This window comes from Crocodylus siamensis, chromosome 7, assembly GCF_052110815.1.
Source record: "Crocodylus siamensis isolate JL-2025a chromosome 7, ASM5211081v1, whole genome shotgun sequence".
Lineage (NCBI taxonomy): Eukaryota > Metazoa > Chordata > Crocodylia > Crocodylidae > Crocodylus > Crocodylus siamensis.
Genome location: NC_143401.1, coordinates 64,050,724 through 64,069,247, shown reverse-complemented (window position 1 = coordinate 64,069,247; position 18,524 = coordinate 64,050,724). Strand labels below are relative to the sequence as shown.

Below are 18,524 nucleotides of genomic sequence, written 5' to 3'. Positions count from 1 at the left end.
CCAGCAGTAAGATGCAATGTGATCTAATGCAGCTTTTCTCAACCCGTGGGTCGCAACCTAAAAGTGGGTCACAAAACATTGTAAAGGGTTGCAGCAAGGTCCCAGGGAATTGCGCAGTTTCCCCATGCAGGCTGCAACGGAGGGTGTGGCAAGCATGCAGCATTGTGAAAGCATGCCCCAGGAACCGGAGATGGAGGGAGGGGGCTGGGTGCAGCAGCCAGAGGAGGGGACAGAGGGAGAGAGAGAGGAAGCGAGACTGTGTGGGTCAGGGTCGCGAGTCATGGCAAGCTGATAATGATGCTAACAAGTCCTGATGTGAAAAAGGTTGAGAACCACAGATGTAATGTATGATCCCATTATTACACCACCTGCCATGGCAGGAGGTGTGATTGTGTGGATCACACATTGGATCCCACTGTGCCATTACCAGAATATGTAGAGGCATCCTGAGTGAAAGAACCAACATTAACTTACAGCTTGCTCAGAGTGCAATGATATATGTACTTATAAAAATAACTAGCTTTTTAGATATTTGTTTGATCAAATGGAAATTTGGAAAAAGCTTTTCAATCTATCGGGATGCAAAGTACCCTGGGCATTGTCATTATTCTGGTAGAACTATACCTCATTCTGTGCAAAATCGGGAACGATTATGTGATATCTGTAATACATTCACCTATCATTGCACTAATACATACAGAATCTAGCAAGTTCATTTTCTCTAAGTTTTCTGGAAGTATTGAGGATTTTTGCATAAAAGATTGTACAAGACACCATGTTATCTAGTGCTCACCATGAGTGGAAGCTGGATTTACAGACTATGTAGTAAAGAAATAAATCAGTAGCCTTGTTCCCCCAGACCCAAATGTTTACGTGGGATTTTTCATAGTATTTAAAATGATAACTTAGTCTTTCTTAGTGAATAGGTGACAGTATTAACAAAATTCCTATCCTACAGCAGAGAAGAAAATACTCCCACGTTCAGCAATACACACTTGTTACCAGTTAGTTTGTCCCCATTCTATTTATCAGTGCGTTTATATGAAACATATTTAAAGTAAACTGTCTTCGGGGAAATAACAGCAAAATTTGTATATTTTAAATGTCTCTTAAAAATTGAAGGAAATGGTTAGTTATTTCCTAAAATACCCAAATATATCTAGATGTTTACCCAAACTTCTTAAGTTAAATTACATTGGTGAAACTGAACATGGGCATTTATACAAAATATTTACATAAAGAAGTTAGGAGCTTCAAAGGATTTTATTTTTTATGAAGTGTGGAAGAGTTACTGTAAATGACAAATTGAAAGTTCAGTCCATATCACATTGGCCTGTAACCAAGGTAAAAGTCTGGCCTACTTGGTATTATCTTCATTTTGGTACAAATCAGGTATAAATATTTTTCAAGTCACTTCCCAATTCATAATATTTTTAAATCAGTCACTCATATAAATCATAGAATCATAGAAAATTAGGGTTGGAAGAGACCTCAACCAGTCATCTAGTCCAACCCCCTGCTCAAAGCAGGACCATCCCCAACAAAATCATTCCAGCCAAGGTTTTGTCAAGCCAGACCTTAAAAACCGCCAAAGATAGAGCTTTCACCACCTCTGGGTAACCTGTTCCAGTGGTTCACCACCCTCCTAGTGAAAACGTTTTTCCTAATATCCAACCTAAACTTCCCTTGCTGAAACTTGAGACCATTGCTCCTTGTTCTGTCATCTGTCACCAGTGAGAGCACTTTAGCTTCATCCTCTTTCAAAACAACCTTCAGGTAATTAAAAGCTGCTATCAGATCCTTCCTCAGTCTTCTCTTCTGCAGACTAAGTAAGCCCAGTTCCCTCAGCTGTTCCTCAGAAGTCATGTGCCCCAGTCCTTGAACCATTTTTGTTGATTTCCACTGGACTTTTTCCAACTTGTCCACATTCTTTCGGGGGGGGGGGAGGGGGGGGATGTGGCCTCACCAGTGCAGACTAGAGCAAAATAATTACTTCCCCTGATCTGCTGGCAAGGCTCCTGATCATGCAGCCCACTACACTGTTAACCTTGGCAACAAGGGCACACTGCTGACTTATATCCATCTTGTTGTCCACTGTAACCCTGAAGTCCTTTTCTGCAGAGTTGCTGCTTAACCAGTCAGTTCCCAGGCTGTAGCCGTGCATGGGATTCTTCCTTCCTAAGTGCAGGACTTTAGACTTATCCTTCTTGAACCTCATTAAATTTCTTTTGGTCCAATCCTCCAATTTGTTTAAGTTGCTCTGAATCCTAACTGTACTGTCCAGCATACTACACCCTCCTAAATTATCTTAACCAAGTTTTCCATATTTTACTTGTGAACCATTCACTACTTCTAACTGGAAATAAATTGTATCTTTTATTTCTCTTTGTCCTTTGTGTTAATCAAAATCTCCCTCTTTTAAACATAAACATTCAGGCTATTTAAATTTACCACAAATTTGTGCTGTGTGGGCTCAAATTATTTAAAAAAACATTTATCTTTAAAATTACGTTGTTGATCTTTGCATTATTTATAATTCAATGATTTATTGGTTATGAATTTATTATAAATTCCTATCTTGTATATCACTGTGGCAGTTAGGTGATTAATTACAAAAATTGTAATATCAACACGGTATTTTGCTTTATCATAATTAATCATTCATATAACAGTAGCACCCAAATAGCAATACTTATAAACTAAACATACTACAAATTTTGATTGGTCAGTAGGATCTGCACAGGATTGTGGATCCAGATGGAATGTCAGGACTGGAAGAGAGAACACGTAATCGAGGGAAATAAAAAGCAGGGTCCAAACAAGTGCTTCATTTATTTATTGCTGTTAATAGATTCATATTTGTTAAGGCTATAATGGGACATTAGGCCATATGTCTTATGTTAAGCAGGCCATAGAACTTCACTATATTATCACTGCATCAAGCCAAATCACTTGTGTTTGGCTAAACCTTATAGTCCTGAAAACATTAAGAAATAGAATATCTAAAACTGGATGTGTTTGTTCAGTGAGCTATCCCCCTCCCTGTTAAAAATCTCTGCCATATTTGTAGTTTAATTTGGGTGACACTCTGAACCAGGGGCAGGAAATTATTTTGGCTGGAGGGCTGCTTAACAAGTTTTGGTGAGCTATCAAGGGCCACATGGGTAGCCCGGCCCCTTTACCATTGCCCCACCCCCTGGTCACCATATTGGGATCAGAAGTCCTGCCCCCTGACCTTTGCCACTGGAAGTCTCTTCCCTTGCACCTCAGAAATACTCCTTTTGGGAGGGGGTTGCCATCTTAGAACCAGAAAAAAATAAATCATACACTAGAATTCAAACACCTGCTAAAACATATTTTAATTTAATTACAAAAAATGTATTTCATGATTTGTGTTTGTGTGCTGTATATAGAAGGAATTGCATAATAACTCAAAAATAAAGTCTCACTTTTTTATATTGTGGTGGGGGGTTGTGAAGGACTGTGGTTGTGTAGGAAGGCATAGGCTATACTGGGAGGGGTGTATATGTCAGTGGCAGTTGTGGGGGCCCAGTATATGAGTGTGTGTGGTTTGTGGGGTGTGAGGGAACACATGGTGCTCAACCCCTGCTACTGGCAGCAGCAGCAGGCAGGGGTCTCAGGGCACTTGTGCCAGATGTTGGCACCCGGCAGGGCGTGGCTCTGGCCTGTGCTGCATGTGGGTGTGCTAGAAATGCAGCCTGCCTGGCTGCCTCTATTATGGGGGCTCCATGTTGTGTGCCTGAAGCTCCCACACTCGCACCAGGGGAAGACCTGCGCTGAACTCTGCAGGGGGCAGGGCTTTCTCCACTTCTGGCAGAGTCCACAGACAGGCAGCTGGCTTCAGCATAGGAGCTGCAGATGCATGGCCCCCACTATAGAGGCAGCAGTGGGAGCCAGCCAGGAACCACAGGCGCCAAGCTGCCTCCTGCTGTGTTCTGTGGTGTGGCATGGAACCAGCCAGCCCGGCCAGGCACCTTCTGGCAGGGCACGTTTCCCGGCTGCAAGGCCAGGACCACATGATGCAGCAGGTGCTGGCTGGGCTAACCTAGCTCCTGCTGTGCTGGCAATCCTTCCTCTTCCCCCCCCCACCCATTTTTATCTGATTCTCCACTCTTGGGTAGAGGTTGGAGGGTAACAGCCCCAAGGTTGCCAGGCCAGAAGCGGGGGGCTCAGGTTGAGACAGGGCCCGCGGGCCTTGCTGATTCTGCCGCCAGCTCCCCCTGGGTCCTGCTGCTGCTCATGCCTTGCTATCTTTGACAGGCAGCCAAGGGCAGATAACTATTAATTTTCTAAATTTTTAGGGGCCCCACGGGCTGGATAGCATGGCCTGATGGGCTGGAACTGGCCCATTGGCCATATTTTCCCTGCCCCTGCTCTGAATTCTGAGGTGGCACCATTGGGAAAGACGGGGTGGGAAAAGTGAATTCCAGTAGTATCCTCCTCAACAAATGTTCAGAGCATGACTTGCTCATCACGACTGCTATCTTCAGACAGAGTAACATATATAAGACCACTTAGAAACACCTGCACTCCAATCACTGGCACCCCACCCCCCCGGCACTACTTGTCATATCTGTGGGAAAATTTGCAGAGCACAGATTGAACTTTTCAGCCATCTTAAAACTCACCAATAATCCCCTCCCATCCACCACCCGCTGGCAGACTCCATCCTCATACTGAGAGACAGCCAAAGATTTCAAGGCTGAGTTGGTCTGGTCCTAAATGCCAGATTTGGCCTTGTGTCATTGTTTTTTCACTAAATTAGATATCGCTTCATCAGCTGGTATTTATTTCTAATGAAAGAGTTGCCATATTTTTCATGCATACAGCATGTACCACAGCAGTACCTTGGAAGTTTATGTTGATTTACTTTTCCAGCATGACTCCCAAATTAGTTTCCTTCATAGTTTTAATAAGATTATTTTCTTTTGGATTATCTGTTGTTTGTCTATTTCATTCTTTGTTTCGGGAAGTGTAGGGTCACTGGGAATAGGTGTGCTTTAAAGCAAAGCAAGTAGGGGCATAGTGGACCTGAGTAGGTACAGAACAAAACCAAAAATATTAAATAAAATTAATGCAACCTGAATTATGTTGTTCTCACAGCAGAATTCTACTGGGGCATAGTTTGCATATGCTAGCTAATTGTGCTAATATTTCATGGTGCTCTAAATAATATTCCCTTTAGTTATCATAGATGAGTCCAGGATGTGAGCATATGTGGTATATACAGTATGAATTCTTATTTATTTTACCATGAGGCTTTAGATCAAGGAGAGAACTAGAGCCACTAAGCAGTTTACAACTTTTTCCAAGGCTGTCCCTTCAACTTCCAGTTGTAGCTTATTTCACTCACTTTCCTGCAAAAGCTCTCTGAACCATTTCTTCTCTGCCTTCTGTCTGACTTCAGACTAACACAGCTAATCACTTCTGTACTCACTAGTTATAGCCCTCTCTATAATCATTTGCTATCAGCCATGCCACTGAAACACTCAAGGTAAGATTCAAAGACAATATGTGGGGTATGGGGCTGAAAAAAGTAGCCTATGCAGTATGGGTATAAGGGTAGAAACAGACATCACCCTTTTGCTGCCATAAAAATGTTTGTGGACACATGAAGTGAAAGCAGATAGACATCCATAGCTTTGGTCACACTACAGATGCTCAAATTTGTGGCCGTTACACAAGATAGTAATAAATTTGGCTGCTTTATTGTGGCGCATGTCTGCTCGCTTATGGCAAAAGAGGTCAGGCAGCATAAAGCTACCCTGGCACTCCAGCATCCATGGGGTTGGGGCTGCACAGGCTTGAGGGGCCTGGTCCTGCACAGCCCAGGGATTCACAGCCTGGATGAGCCCTCTCAAGCTGTGGGAGTGCCTGACTGCTTTCCTCACTTACCTCAAGGAAGCATCTGGGTAAACCAGGAAACTCAGTGCTTTAGGATGCATGGGGATTCCCCTACTCCCCAACATGGAAGGGCACTTCTGCAAGCAGGGGTTTTCCTCGGCTTGCAAATGAGTCCCAAGTTAGGGTGCAGCAACCAGGGAAGTCTGTAGACCCCCTAGGGTGTGATCAGCTGCTTCACAGCTAATCATGTTCCCTTGAGATACCTGTTTCCAGCCTAAGAAAATTTGGACTGCATATGCACAACAGCTTTGCAAAAAAAAGGGAAATGTAAGGCATGCTCCCATTCTTGATTATTATCTTTTATGGGCTGGTTTACAAAAATGACTAGCTCATAACTGGCCTGTGGATTAAAATATAGAGATTCAAACATGATAACCCCATCTCATTTAATGAATATATAGTAATATGAAGGGCTGAAAACTCACCAGCCTTTCATTTCCAATTAGAAACATTTTTATATGACTAATCTAGAAAAGGAATTTAAATGTATTCGAATGCAGAACATTGAAAGACCCTTTCTCTAGTTTACCTCTCCATTGTTTATGCTCAGTGACCTTGGCCTATTACAAAAACAAAAATGAAATGTCTACTGACCTAAATTTGGAACATAAACAAGAACTTTGGCAAGATATACAGCTTGCAGTCAGATATTTAATTATGTTAAATATTAGATAATGTATTAAATCCAAATGCGTTAATGTATTAAATCAAAATCCCTTCCTTTAAAGAAAGTGCATCTTCAACTTGCTAATAAAGTAAAATACACAAGATAATGCTAATATGCACTTTTGTTGTTGATCTATGCTGGAAAATATTAGAAGATATTTAGGAGCCAGTCTGATGGCTAGAATATGATCATTACAGCCTACGCCTACCATTGTTACTGTTTTCAGTGTCTAGGTTTAGTCTTTCTGTTCACAGCAGACAAAAGGTAAAAACAATGGCAGCATCACATTGTCTTCTAATTTACTGAAGTTTGAGAGTTGTTCACGGGGCACTTGGAACATTTTACTGTGAAACATCATCCCATTCATGTTCACATAAAAATACTGCTAAAAAGGAAAGGAATGACAGAGGAGGAAATTGCATCTTTCCCTTCCTTCCCCCCTCTTTATCTCCTGCATTAATTTCCCGATTTTTGCCTTTTCTCTTCCAAATCTCTGATCTTCATTTAGTTTTCTCTTCACTCTTGAATTTGGAAATACAGATAAAGATACACTAAAGAAAAAGATGTAACAAGTCAAAATAGTTTGAGATTGAAAATGAGTGGTTCTGCAGAATCAGTTTACCAAGAATATCAGTTACAATCTCTTAGGGTGTGGACAAATAATTAACCTGTGTTAAAGGTGGAAAAGCAGTCATATTACATAGCCTCTGATCTGAATTAAAACTGTTTCTGTTTGCATACCTCACATTAAGTAGAAGCTAAACTGAAGTACTTTTGGTTGCTTATGGATATGAAAGAAAAAAACATTCTTAGTGACACCTCCCTTCATGTATCACACTTCTTAAGAAGACTTATTTGCTTCATTGAGCCACGTGGCGGTAGCATTCACTGAGCACCTGCAAAACAGCAAACAAACAAAAACACCAAATGAATACTATGTGGACAACATCGTTTTTAATTCCACTTATTTATTATAGGTGTTAATGTAGTATGCCACCTACTTAGTCTGCTTTCGTAAAATAATCCTGCAGTCTTCCAATGACAAAGTATATTTTCTTTATGAAGATTGTGACTAGAGTATGGAAAGCTCTAAAAACAACACAGACCACTGCATATAGAAAAGCTGCCATAAAAAGGTACACAGGAAGCTTAGTGAAGTCAGGTGTTACAATGAGCTTTAATTTGTGAAATCTCAGTTCAAGCACGTGTGTGAATTCCTGGACTGCAGGCATCAGAAATGACAGTTTAAAGAAGTACCTTGTTTACTTTGTAGTGTATGGCTCTGGAATAAGAAGGACAATTCATACATATTCCCAAGTAGCTAACAGATATTTCTCAGGAACAATGTTAAGGATCTGCCCTTAAAGTCTAAGCAATAAAGAGTTATGACTGCCCAGCCCACCTATAACCTGTTATACTGAGTTATATGCATAAGAAATTGCAAGTGAGGCATTTTGCTGGAATGCTGTCTATCAGGCATCCAGCTGTGCACATGTGACCCTTGTGGCTAATGGCAAGGAACCATGTCTATTCATCTTCCTCTAAATGATTGTTTCTTGGCTTGCTTACTGTTTGAGAAAGTGTTTAACAAAGAGGAAGCAGGAGAAAAATTTGAGGAGGGAAATAAGGGGCTCTTAGCTTCCAACTGGCTTTTCAGGGAAGAGAATGGGGACACATATCACCACAGGGACAGCTGGTTAGTTGTTATCTTTTAGCAATGACTATAGGTACAATTTTGTAATACCTGTGAGGTAGATCACCAGGCCACACTTCTTAGACATAGAAGGTATTTTAGATACAAGCTTAAAATGATGATTTTGTTTCATAAGCCTGCAATGGACTCTCATCCTGAATAGACACACGAGGGACTGTGACCAGAAGTCCTTACTCTAATCCCACATTTCCCATCCTGAATTTGGGGATTGAGGGAAGAAGTATTGATGCAAACAAATGTTAAGCGTGTAAGTGGACAGACCTGCATTGTGAAGTGCTCTGGAGTAGCCTATTTATTTCATTTCCATGTAAAGCTTGTCCTGCACAAGGCAAATGGTAGTTACTCGCCTGAAGAGCTTTACCTCCGAAAGGCAAATACAAAGAATAAATGATACACTAGCAAACCAAGGGGGAATAACTTAGTTTACTGGAGTTATTATTTATGATTACAGGGAAACCGTATAGCTGCACCTTTTCTCCAGGATACTGTGTAATAGTACTCCTGCATGCAGTCCCAGGTATTCCTGAAGACATTCTGCCTGCCTCTGTCTTCAGGAACTTCCACTGATGCAGTACTTCCCTGCCTACCCCTGTAAAAGCTACAGTCTGGTCATACATTAAGGTCCAGAATAGAGCAGGATTTCTTTTCAAGCAAGTTAACCCCTTAAGTAGGCTGATTAAATGGAAGACTTTATAGATCGTAACTACAGGGGCAGTAGCAGATATTGCAATAATACAATGCAGGATTCATTATCTACTGTATTTTCTACTATTCAAAGAGGCTGCTTTTACACAAGCTTGTTTTGCTATTTTTTAATGAAATGAGGTAAATTCAGCTCACTCTTGTATTCAACCCACTCTTGTAGCTTAAAATAGTTTTTATGAAAAGAAATTCCTACTATGATTGCAAGGTTAAAGCTGCTTCATGGGCCATATACTACAGGTATATGATCTAGTACCCCATGATATCCTTGTGGAAAAATTGGAATATTGTGGGCTTAACTGCTCAACAGTTCAGTAGGTGAAAAACTGGCTGCATGGTAGGACCCAGAGAGTTCTCATGAATGGATCTGTGTCATCCTGGCGATAAGTGGCCAGTCGTGTCCCTCAGGGGTCCATGCTTGGACCAGTGCTTTTCAACACCTTTATCAGTGATTTGGATGTGAGGGTGAAAAGCTCGCTGGCCAAGTTTGCAGACAACACCAAGTTATGGGGGAGCATGGCCATGCCAGAAGACAGGTTGCAGACACAGGCGGACCTGGACAGGCTGGAGAGTTGGGCAGACCGGAACCAGGTGAAGTTCTACACTCAGAAGTGTAAGGTGCTCCATCTGGGGGCAAAAATCCCCAACATATCTACAGGCTCGGTGGCGACAATTCGACTTGCACCTCAGCCAAAAGGGACCGAGGGCTACTGATTGACCATTGCATGAGCCGGCAGTGCAATGCTCAGCAGTTGTTGGGCAACTGTTGTAGGGCAAACAACATGCCAGCATGCATTAACCATTGCATCTCATGCAAAATGAAGGAAGTGATACTCCCACTGTACTCCACACTGAAGACTGTAGACTACAGTGGAGTACTGGGTCCAGTTCTGGGTGCCACACTTCAACAAGGATGTGGAAGAACTTGAGAGAGTCCAGAGAAGAGCCACCCATATGATCAGGGACTTGCAAGACAAGCCACATGAGGAGAGGCTGAGGCACTTGGCCCTCCTCAGCATACAGAAGAAAAGGCTGAGAGGGGACTTGGTCGCAGGTTACCACTGCATCAGGGGAGTACATCAAGAACTCAGTAAACAGCTGTTCACCAGGGTACCCTTGGGGAAGACCAGGAGCAATGGATACAAACTCCTGGAAGGCCGCTTCAGGCTCAATTCCAGGAAAAACTCCTTCACAGTCAGGGTGCTCAGACTGTGGAATAAACTCCCTTCAATGGTGGTATAGTCACCTACCCTGGAAATCTTCAAAAGGACACTGGACAGTCACCTCATTGGGGTCACTTGACCCCAAATGTCTTTTCCTGCCTAGTGCAGGGGGACTGGACCTGATGATCTACAAGCAGAGCTGACCCAAGCAGGGTGCGGGGCCTGGGGTAAACCAGCCCATGCCCCGCCCCTGTTCCAATCCACGCACCCCCAACCCAGTGAAGCTGCCACCACCACTGGCAGCAGTGACATTGGTGGTGGGGGGGTGGTAGCAAGCAGCTGGATGCAAAGCTGGTGGCTTCAGCACGGAGTCACCGCAGCTGCTCCCCCCAGCTTCGCAGGGCCCAGGGCAGTTGCCCCAATTCACACCCCCACGCCCAGGATGGCCCTGTCTACAAGTCCCCTTCCAGCCCCTAACAATTTATGAATCTTTCTAAGTGATTTGTATTGTACTGTACAAAATGGTTGTCTTGAATAATGCTTCAGAGAAGGAAAATAAAACATTATCACACGGAGGAAACCCCTACTGAGAATTCAGCAATTTACTACATCACCAGTTCATAGTCTTCAGTAACCACCACATGGTGAATTACTGAGGGAGTTGATGACGAGTTGCAGTCAAAATTCTTACATTTGTGTATATTGTGGCATGGCGGTAGAGAAGATCACTTTAGAGTAGGCACCTAGAAGGACTGAGGCTGAGACAAAGAATGAGAAAATCACCCTCTTCCACCTGCTGTCTCCATAAGTTCTGAACCCCTCTATACTGAGCTCTTAGCAATCAGCTGGCTCCACAGCCTTCTCAAAGTACTTTCTAACCAGACAGAAGATAGAGAGAGAAGGAATGCAGTGAGGTTACTACTCTTCAGTCCAGCACCAGATAGCATCCCAATACTGTTGTCCCTGCAGCAACCATACACTACCTGCAGTGCGCCTGTCAGTCATTCCTCAGGAAGTACACCTCCATCTTACCTATGTAAGGGGCACAAAGCCTGCTCCAAAGTTCAGGGAAAGACTCTTTTGACTCTTGGGTACTTTGGATCTGGTTCATGGACTTCACAGTAACTTTCAGTGAAGACTAAAAATACTAAGCATCCATACAGCAAATGATCTTCCCTTTGAAATCCCTACAAAAATATGTGTTTTGTTAAAAGTAATTAAACCCTGGAGCGAGCTGTATAGAGAAAAATAATTCAGCCTGTTGCAACCCATTAAAGATTTGTAATATGTGAAGGCTGTCTCTCAGATGGTAATGCAAGAATTTTACAAATAATTCTAAAGAAAAGAAACTAAAGAGAAATGAGTGTGGGTGAAAACAGTAGGGGGAAAATCTATAAAAGAGGTAAAGTGGTGCTGTGTATTTATTTTTATATATAATAGTACAGAATATTTACCATGATAATATGGTTGTAGAGATATATAATGGAAGTCAAAACAACTGCTTGTTCATTTTGGCCACTAATCTATTCTATTGCGCTGTAATTTTTCAAGAAAATGTTGGTATAAAGTCTTTCTTAAATTAGAATTACATTGATGTATTTTAGCAGTGAAAGTATGAGATGGATAAATATGAAGAAATGTGCCATCTCTCTTATGAACTGAGTGGTCACAATGTCACTAGAATAAATTAATTTAAATAAAAAGCAAAAAAAGTTCCAATTCCATTTTTCCTCCCATTTTTCACTTGCATATTATTTTTGTTTTCATGAAACAAATGCTGGCATTCAGCCTTAATCTGTCATATTATATATTTTTGTAAAACTAAAAAATGTGATACGTTTGGCATGTCTTGGTGATAAAAGCATCGAGATTCATAAGCAGTATCTTCAACTGTAGGAGCTTACCTACAGTAGGTTATATAGTTCATGCTAACTTTAGTTTATGCATATTGAAATGGCCTCCATCTAAATAATACAAGTATTTGAGTATATTAACTAATGATATAATGAGTATTCTATATTCCTGTTTTGATTTATGTTCATATGGTCCAAGCTGTCTGGTATTTTACTGGCCTTCCAACAGGCATCCCACATTGCTTTACATCCTGCCATGAACAACTAGGCAGTATGCATCCTACCAGGACTGAAGCCCTTGAAAAGTATTATCACAAAAATAATGCATACAAAGCTGGGACAGCCAATTAGAATCATGTGTGGAACATTAGGCAAGGACAGATCAAGAGGAAGGAATGGTAATCAGCTTCTAAAAAAAACCAAGGATGAAAACCAGTTTTCCAGCCATGCTTGTCCATGTTGTGATAAGCTGGACAGGATGTGTCATGGTATCACCAGCAATCTACATTTCATTGAGGAGAGTGTTGAGTCGATCCAGGCCACTAAAGACTCTGGGATCAACAGAGACTCTAAGGAAGTTGCTTACCTGCAAGCCAGGATCTCTTCATAATGGAAGAGCTGAAAGGCTGAGAAGGTATCAGTGAACACCCAGTATGAGAGCCCAGAAGAGGAAACACTAGCCAGTTTGTATGTAACACATTGTATTGAAATTTATAATAAGTGGAATTAAATGCTACAGTATACACACATTGCTTGTGGGGGGGTTGTGTGTTTAGTTGGATTTCTTACAGATGTCCAGTGAATGATACAACCATTTGCACACCTACAGCCACACCCACCAGTAGGTTGTGTTTGTCTCACCTTGCTGTCTGCTGTTATGTTTGTAGAGCATTCAGTCAAGCCTTTGGTCTTGTACAGTAAAGACCAGTAGACAGTAAAGCCCTTTTGCTCCCTGTCTGATCTCACTACGATGAACAAACTCCTACAATACACAAAACTGATGGGATCCCAGTGAGCAGGATCCTACTAGTGCTTCATTGTGAACTGTAAATGCCAAGTGCTACAAGGGAAGAGAAAGGGCACTATACTGCCAGGGCTTTCCTCCCATAGTGTGTTCAGCAGTTGGCGTCTAACGTGTCAATGTTGGACTACAAGAATTTTACATATCCAGGACATTGTGCAGGGACTCCTGCACTAACTGTGATTGGTTCTATGATGAAATCCTTACACTAATGAAAAAATCACTTTGCACTGACTCCATCTGAAATAGATGGTTTCATTTCATCCAGTGCCATCAACTGTCTGATAAAAGGCTTCCAGCTTATGTAACTGAGTTGCGTTGGTGGTCCAAAAACTATAATTTTAGCACCAATCTTGAGTCTCTCCTGAGGACTCAGTTCATGTATGGGGTTCAAGATGAAGCCGTGCAATGCAGACTGATGTCAACTGATCATTCCAAAGGAGATTCTCCAAAGAAGTCACCACCAGCATACAATAAATTCTTCATCCCTGAGAAGCTGCCACAGGTGAAATACGTGCCATTAACATGTATGCCATCATTGCAAGCACAAGAATCACATCAAATATGTGTGTTGTGTAAAGTTTAAGCCACACAGAAAGAAGTCAAACAAGCAGGGTAAGATTTCTGCTGCCACAAATATTGTTGCTGATCCAAATGGAAATTCAGCCAGTGGAACACTCACAGACATCTACACTACAGAGTTTGTCAATAGCATGAACATACCTCCTCCATAGAAGAAGAGACCTACACTACAGTGAAGTTGCAGTATGTTCTGTGTAATACAGACAGACTCAGGCTCTGAGTTTGCCTTAATTTTGGAAGAGGCATATAAATTGCTATGGTCTTGTAATCACCCCTCTGCTGTTCCACACAAAGCAGGACTTGCCAATTTTGCAGACTTGTCAGCAAAAAGTTGATTTGAAAGGAGAATGTTACATCAGCCTCCACTGTGGGAAGAATTGAGGGGTCCTCTTTCTCATAGTTGCTGAAGGACTGTGAGCAAACTTGCTAGCTGGAAAACAGTTTGAGCCACTGGACAGCAAGTTAACAGGAGTGTACAGTGCTGTAATGGACACCATTCAAGATATCCTAAAGAAATTCAGCAATGTTTTAAAGAGGAGCTAGATACATACCAACACCCATGATTTATTGCTTCGACTGTGGCACCAATTTGAAAGAAGCTTTGTCAAGTTGCACTTGCCCTCTGTCCAACGACTTTGCACACTGACACTCACAGTAAGACACTTTGTAGATATGTCAATCAGATGAAAGGTTGAGTTCCAGGTAATATGATGTCTACTTATCAAGAAAACATTATACTGCCAATGGGACTGCTTTTTATGAGTCCATCAGCTGGTGTTGTAGACCTGTTATATCCTCCAGCTGCCAAAGTGATTTGAGAAAGCCAAAAGAACCTGCTGCCATCTTCAGTGAGATACCTCCAGCCCCTGGACTGAGTCATCCAAGATGAGTCATTCTCTAACCCAAGTACTTAAACTGTTATCAGGGCAAGAGATGTTATGTTCTGAAGGGGGGGGGGGGGTGTTGCTCCCTACCAAAAAGAGCCCCTCTACACTGAAAGTGGCAGGATAACACTGAAAATGTTCTGAGGATGTGATAGGGGGAAATGATAAAACATTATTTTAGTAAGAGTTTAAATCACAGATCATCTCTTTCTTTCAGTTTCATGGTCTGCTAGACACCTAACTTCACAAACTCCCTTTTCTTTCCACATGCTCAAAATGGCCTTCTACTCACGGTCATGTTGGCCTTCCACTGCCTGACTAGGCAGAATTAAGTAATAAAACTTGATAGTGAAAGTATGTTCAGTAAATACTATTACAGTACTGAGTACTGAGGCCCTACTGAAATTAAATTCATCCCATGCTTTGACAGTGCCATTTTGAGGTTGCAACTCTCATAGTGTAAATAATATAACATTTCATATATCAACAAGTTTTTATTCTACTCATGTTTTTAGCAACCCATATTAAGAAAGCTTAGAGCATTCCGCCTGGGCTTTTATAATGGTACAAAATATAGCACCTAAGCAATAAGTACATTTTGATTAAAGTATGTATGAAATGCATAGTAAGATACTGATGAGAGTAACAGCACACTGCTAAATTCAGGTTCCAAATAAGCATGGCAAAACTTGTTCTATTTTATGATTGACTTTGTGTGTTTAAAAAAAAATTAGAAATAAAAAGAGACTACCAGGCATCTCCTCAAAAGAAACTACCAGGCATCCCTGATCCTGTGCACCTGATATCATCATTTTGGAGGCAGTAGGTTCCTGGCATGTCATAATATTTGACCATCTCTAAGCCTACACATCCTACTTTTCGGTGGGGCTCTCACCCTTGTTCTCACAGATACTATGCAGTACATGGCATGCAGTCATAACACAAGGCAGGGATTGTCTACAGCCTCTAGCCTTGTCAGGAGCCAGTTTTCTTAATATGCGCTCCATTGTCATCTTGCAGCTGCTAAGGCAATAGTTAAACAATTCCTTTCTATGAGTCTGTTGTCCAGTAAAAAGCTTCATCAGCCAGAGTAGTAGAGGATAAGCTAGTCTCCTGAATGACAGTGGGATTATTAATACCAGTAATGTCATATAATGGCTATAGGAGCAAAACTGCATTTTTCAATGTGCATATGAGAGTTAATTTTCCTAAGTATCTGTCATGGCGATCAAACAGTTCTTGGAGCACAACATGTACTCAGAGATGGGAGGGGCAAAAAATAGGAACATGGTTCCATTTATTGAAAAGCAAGTCAGGAGCCCCATGCATGCAAGCTATCAAGAACTACCTAGCAAGTCTTGGAACATGTACCAGTATTGCCTCCTTAGCACCAGTGCCCTCCTAATCAGTAGCACCGTGTCTTGGCGCACTGGTCTGAATTGCTGCTTCTGCAACTTTAGAGTTAGCTCTGCTAAATAGTGCCCTAAATTGTGCAGCACCTGCTGATCATCACAGGAATATAGCACAGTCCCCACTCACCAATTATCATTTGTATCCTGAGTCCCAAAATGGCACGGCATAGAGAAAAACAAATCCAAGAAAAGTTGTCCATAAGACACTAATCATATCCTCCCAACTCTCATTTTTGTCCTCAGTGTCTCATCTGCAAATCTGAAGCTCACCTGCAAAGAGTGGCATGCAAAGGCATTTTGCTTGGCACGCACACTTTAGCACAGAAATGTGCTGGAAATCAGCACAACTAAGTTCAAGGTATTGAGTGTTGGGAATTAAAGTTTGTTTTTTACAGGAAAAGAAATTAGAGGTGGTATCTTCATTTTAATACCTTGGAATCTATTTTAATAAAAATCTGAGCCAGAATAAGCACATGTAAAATGGATACACTGGGGTCTTGGGTGGAGTTCTGTCCTTGTACAATAACAAAGGTAGAAGAGAAGTTCTGGCAGCACTAAAGATCTATAAATCTAAGGTATAAAAAAGTATTTTTAGAGTGTACATTTCCTCAGAGCATCTTTATTTTTTCCCATTTTCACCTGTTGCTAGAATATGCTTTTGTTTGAGTTCTTGTGTGAAACAGTAACAATGAGGTAGTAGAGTTAATGGTAGCACAGCTGCATTGTTATTTGTATTGCCTTCAGTGACACCTTGAGAATGGCACAGTGTACTCTACAGGAATTTGAGGTTTTCAGTTAGAAAACCTAAAGAATAAGCTGAGTAATGCAGGTGGTGGGAAAAGGAAAGATTGCAAGTGTCCTGGAGTTCCTACCATTTCTAATTGTTTATAAGCAATAGAATAACAGTAATAACAGACAACAGTTCCGTGCCATAATTCGTAGTACTTTTTGATGGAAGTGAACAAAGATTGTACATAAGCATGTTTAAGGTTTCCAAGTCAGAAAAAGTTAATTAGTTGGACATGGGAAAACTAGATAAAGAGATTTGTCTAATAATTCATTGTTCATTCTTTTATCTGTGCTGGAAGTTTGCGAAATCCTGAACGGTATTTTATGCTGATGACATAAATTATTAGGTCCATCTTCTAAAGAGACTGGACCAATTCCATATCTTTGTAAACATGTAAACAGTTACTGCCATTTGCATCAGCATTTGTGACTCTCTCTGCTCCATTTGTTTACATTACATTTTGCTTCTGTAAACAGCCCTGTAGATACTAAAGTAAGTGCCTTGGGAATTCCATTGAACAGCCTCATATGGAAAAGTACATACAGTTCTCAACTTAGAAAAATACGGGAAGGAAACATCTTCTGCCCAGGGTTACATGCACATAGCTTTTTCACCATTTGCAAGATTCGGCAGCTCACTTGCCCGACTGGATGAGTGAACCTTGAACTAGTTTGGCCCAGTGCAAGCACTGCTGTCGCATCAGATTTGTACTTCATACACATTGCAATCTGCTTATTTATCTCTGAGAAGATGATTTCTATCAAATGAATAGGTTCTTTCTATTGGTTTGAGCAATAGATATATAAGATTATATCCTGAAATTACTCACAATACGGATGTTCATCCCTGAAAGGACTTTAGGCCAACGTACCCTTTATGTAAGTTGATTACAATTTGACCATATATTAATAAGTAAAACCAATGTAAACATTTTATTGTGTCATTTTAGCCATAAATACTAGACTCTGAGACCTAGTTTTCTGACAAATCAGATCAATGATCTATATCTTGCTTGTACAGCATTCAGGGTAATAAAGAGTTATTCATCCTCAGTCTTTTATGTTTCCCTTTTGCAGGTTACGACACCTGTCCCCAGTTGTCCAGGACAAATGACTCTTCATATCAGTCCTTCCCTTATATGTGGGGGTGATGCATTTACACATTCTAACTTTGATGGCTGTATAGAGTCTGCCATGTGCATTGTAGAGGCTATAAAATGTAATTTATAATGTTTTTATGATAGTTTTTTTGCATATAATTTTAAGTTTGTGCTGAATCCTATCATGATGCATTAAATGTTGGTATGCTGTTAGCAAAATTTGACTCTACAGAAATAAAAAAATTTGAAGACACTGGATTTTACTTACGTTTATTTGAATGTATTTGAGTTTTGAGGATTCATTTGATGTTTGTGTTTGGATGTTCTGCAATGAACAAAACTCTTCTGCGGCCTGATTCTATTGGGTTATTTTGCACACACTGACTTCATTGAATGTTACAAGCTTAAAGAGTAAAAGGCAGTTTTGAAAATATTACTTGCTGCCTACCTGAATCTTTACATTTATACATCTAGCTCCAAAATACTTTGAAAGGTTCACTCAGGCACTATACTGCCACGCATCCTTGACCTTTGCCCAGAACTGTCATTGACATCAGTATTGGGAACCAGCATAATTTGTGGCTAAAATAGTGACAACAAAGATTTCCAAACACAGGGCCTAAAGTTATGATGTTTTAAGCTCAAGGTTGTATACCTGTGACCTGGCAGATTAGTGCCTGCCTGAGATACTGAGCACTTGACAGTTTCATTG

The 18,524-nt window shown here is 41.1% G+C and overlaps 1 protein-coding gene across 7 annotated transcripts in view; it reads left to right on the top strand.

The window, feature by feature from the left end:
* The window catches only part of RNLS (renalase, FAD dependent amine oxidase), a 157,180-nt gene extending 139,110 nt beyond the window's left edge, over positions 1-18,070 (top strand). For all 7 annotated transcript variants that reach the window (XM_090057438.1, XM_090057432.1, XM_090057431.1 and 4 more), the window contains one exon: positions 17,790-18,070. In XM_090057438.1, the coding sequence (XP_089913564.1) occupies positions 17,790-17,942 (153 nt within the window). In that variant the 3' untranslated portion in view covers positions 17,943-18,070. The remainder of the gene's footprint in view (positions 1-17,789) is intronic.
* Positions 18,071-18,524: the final 454 nt, after the last annotated feature.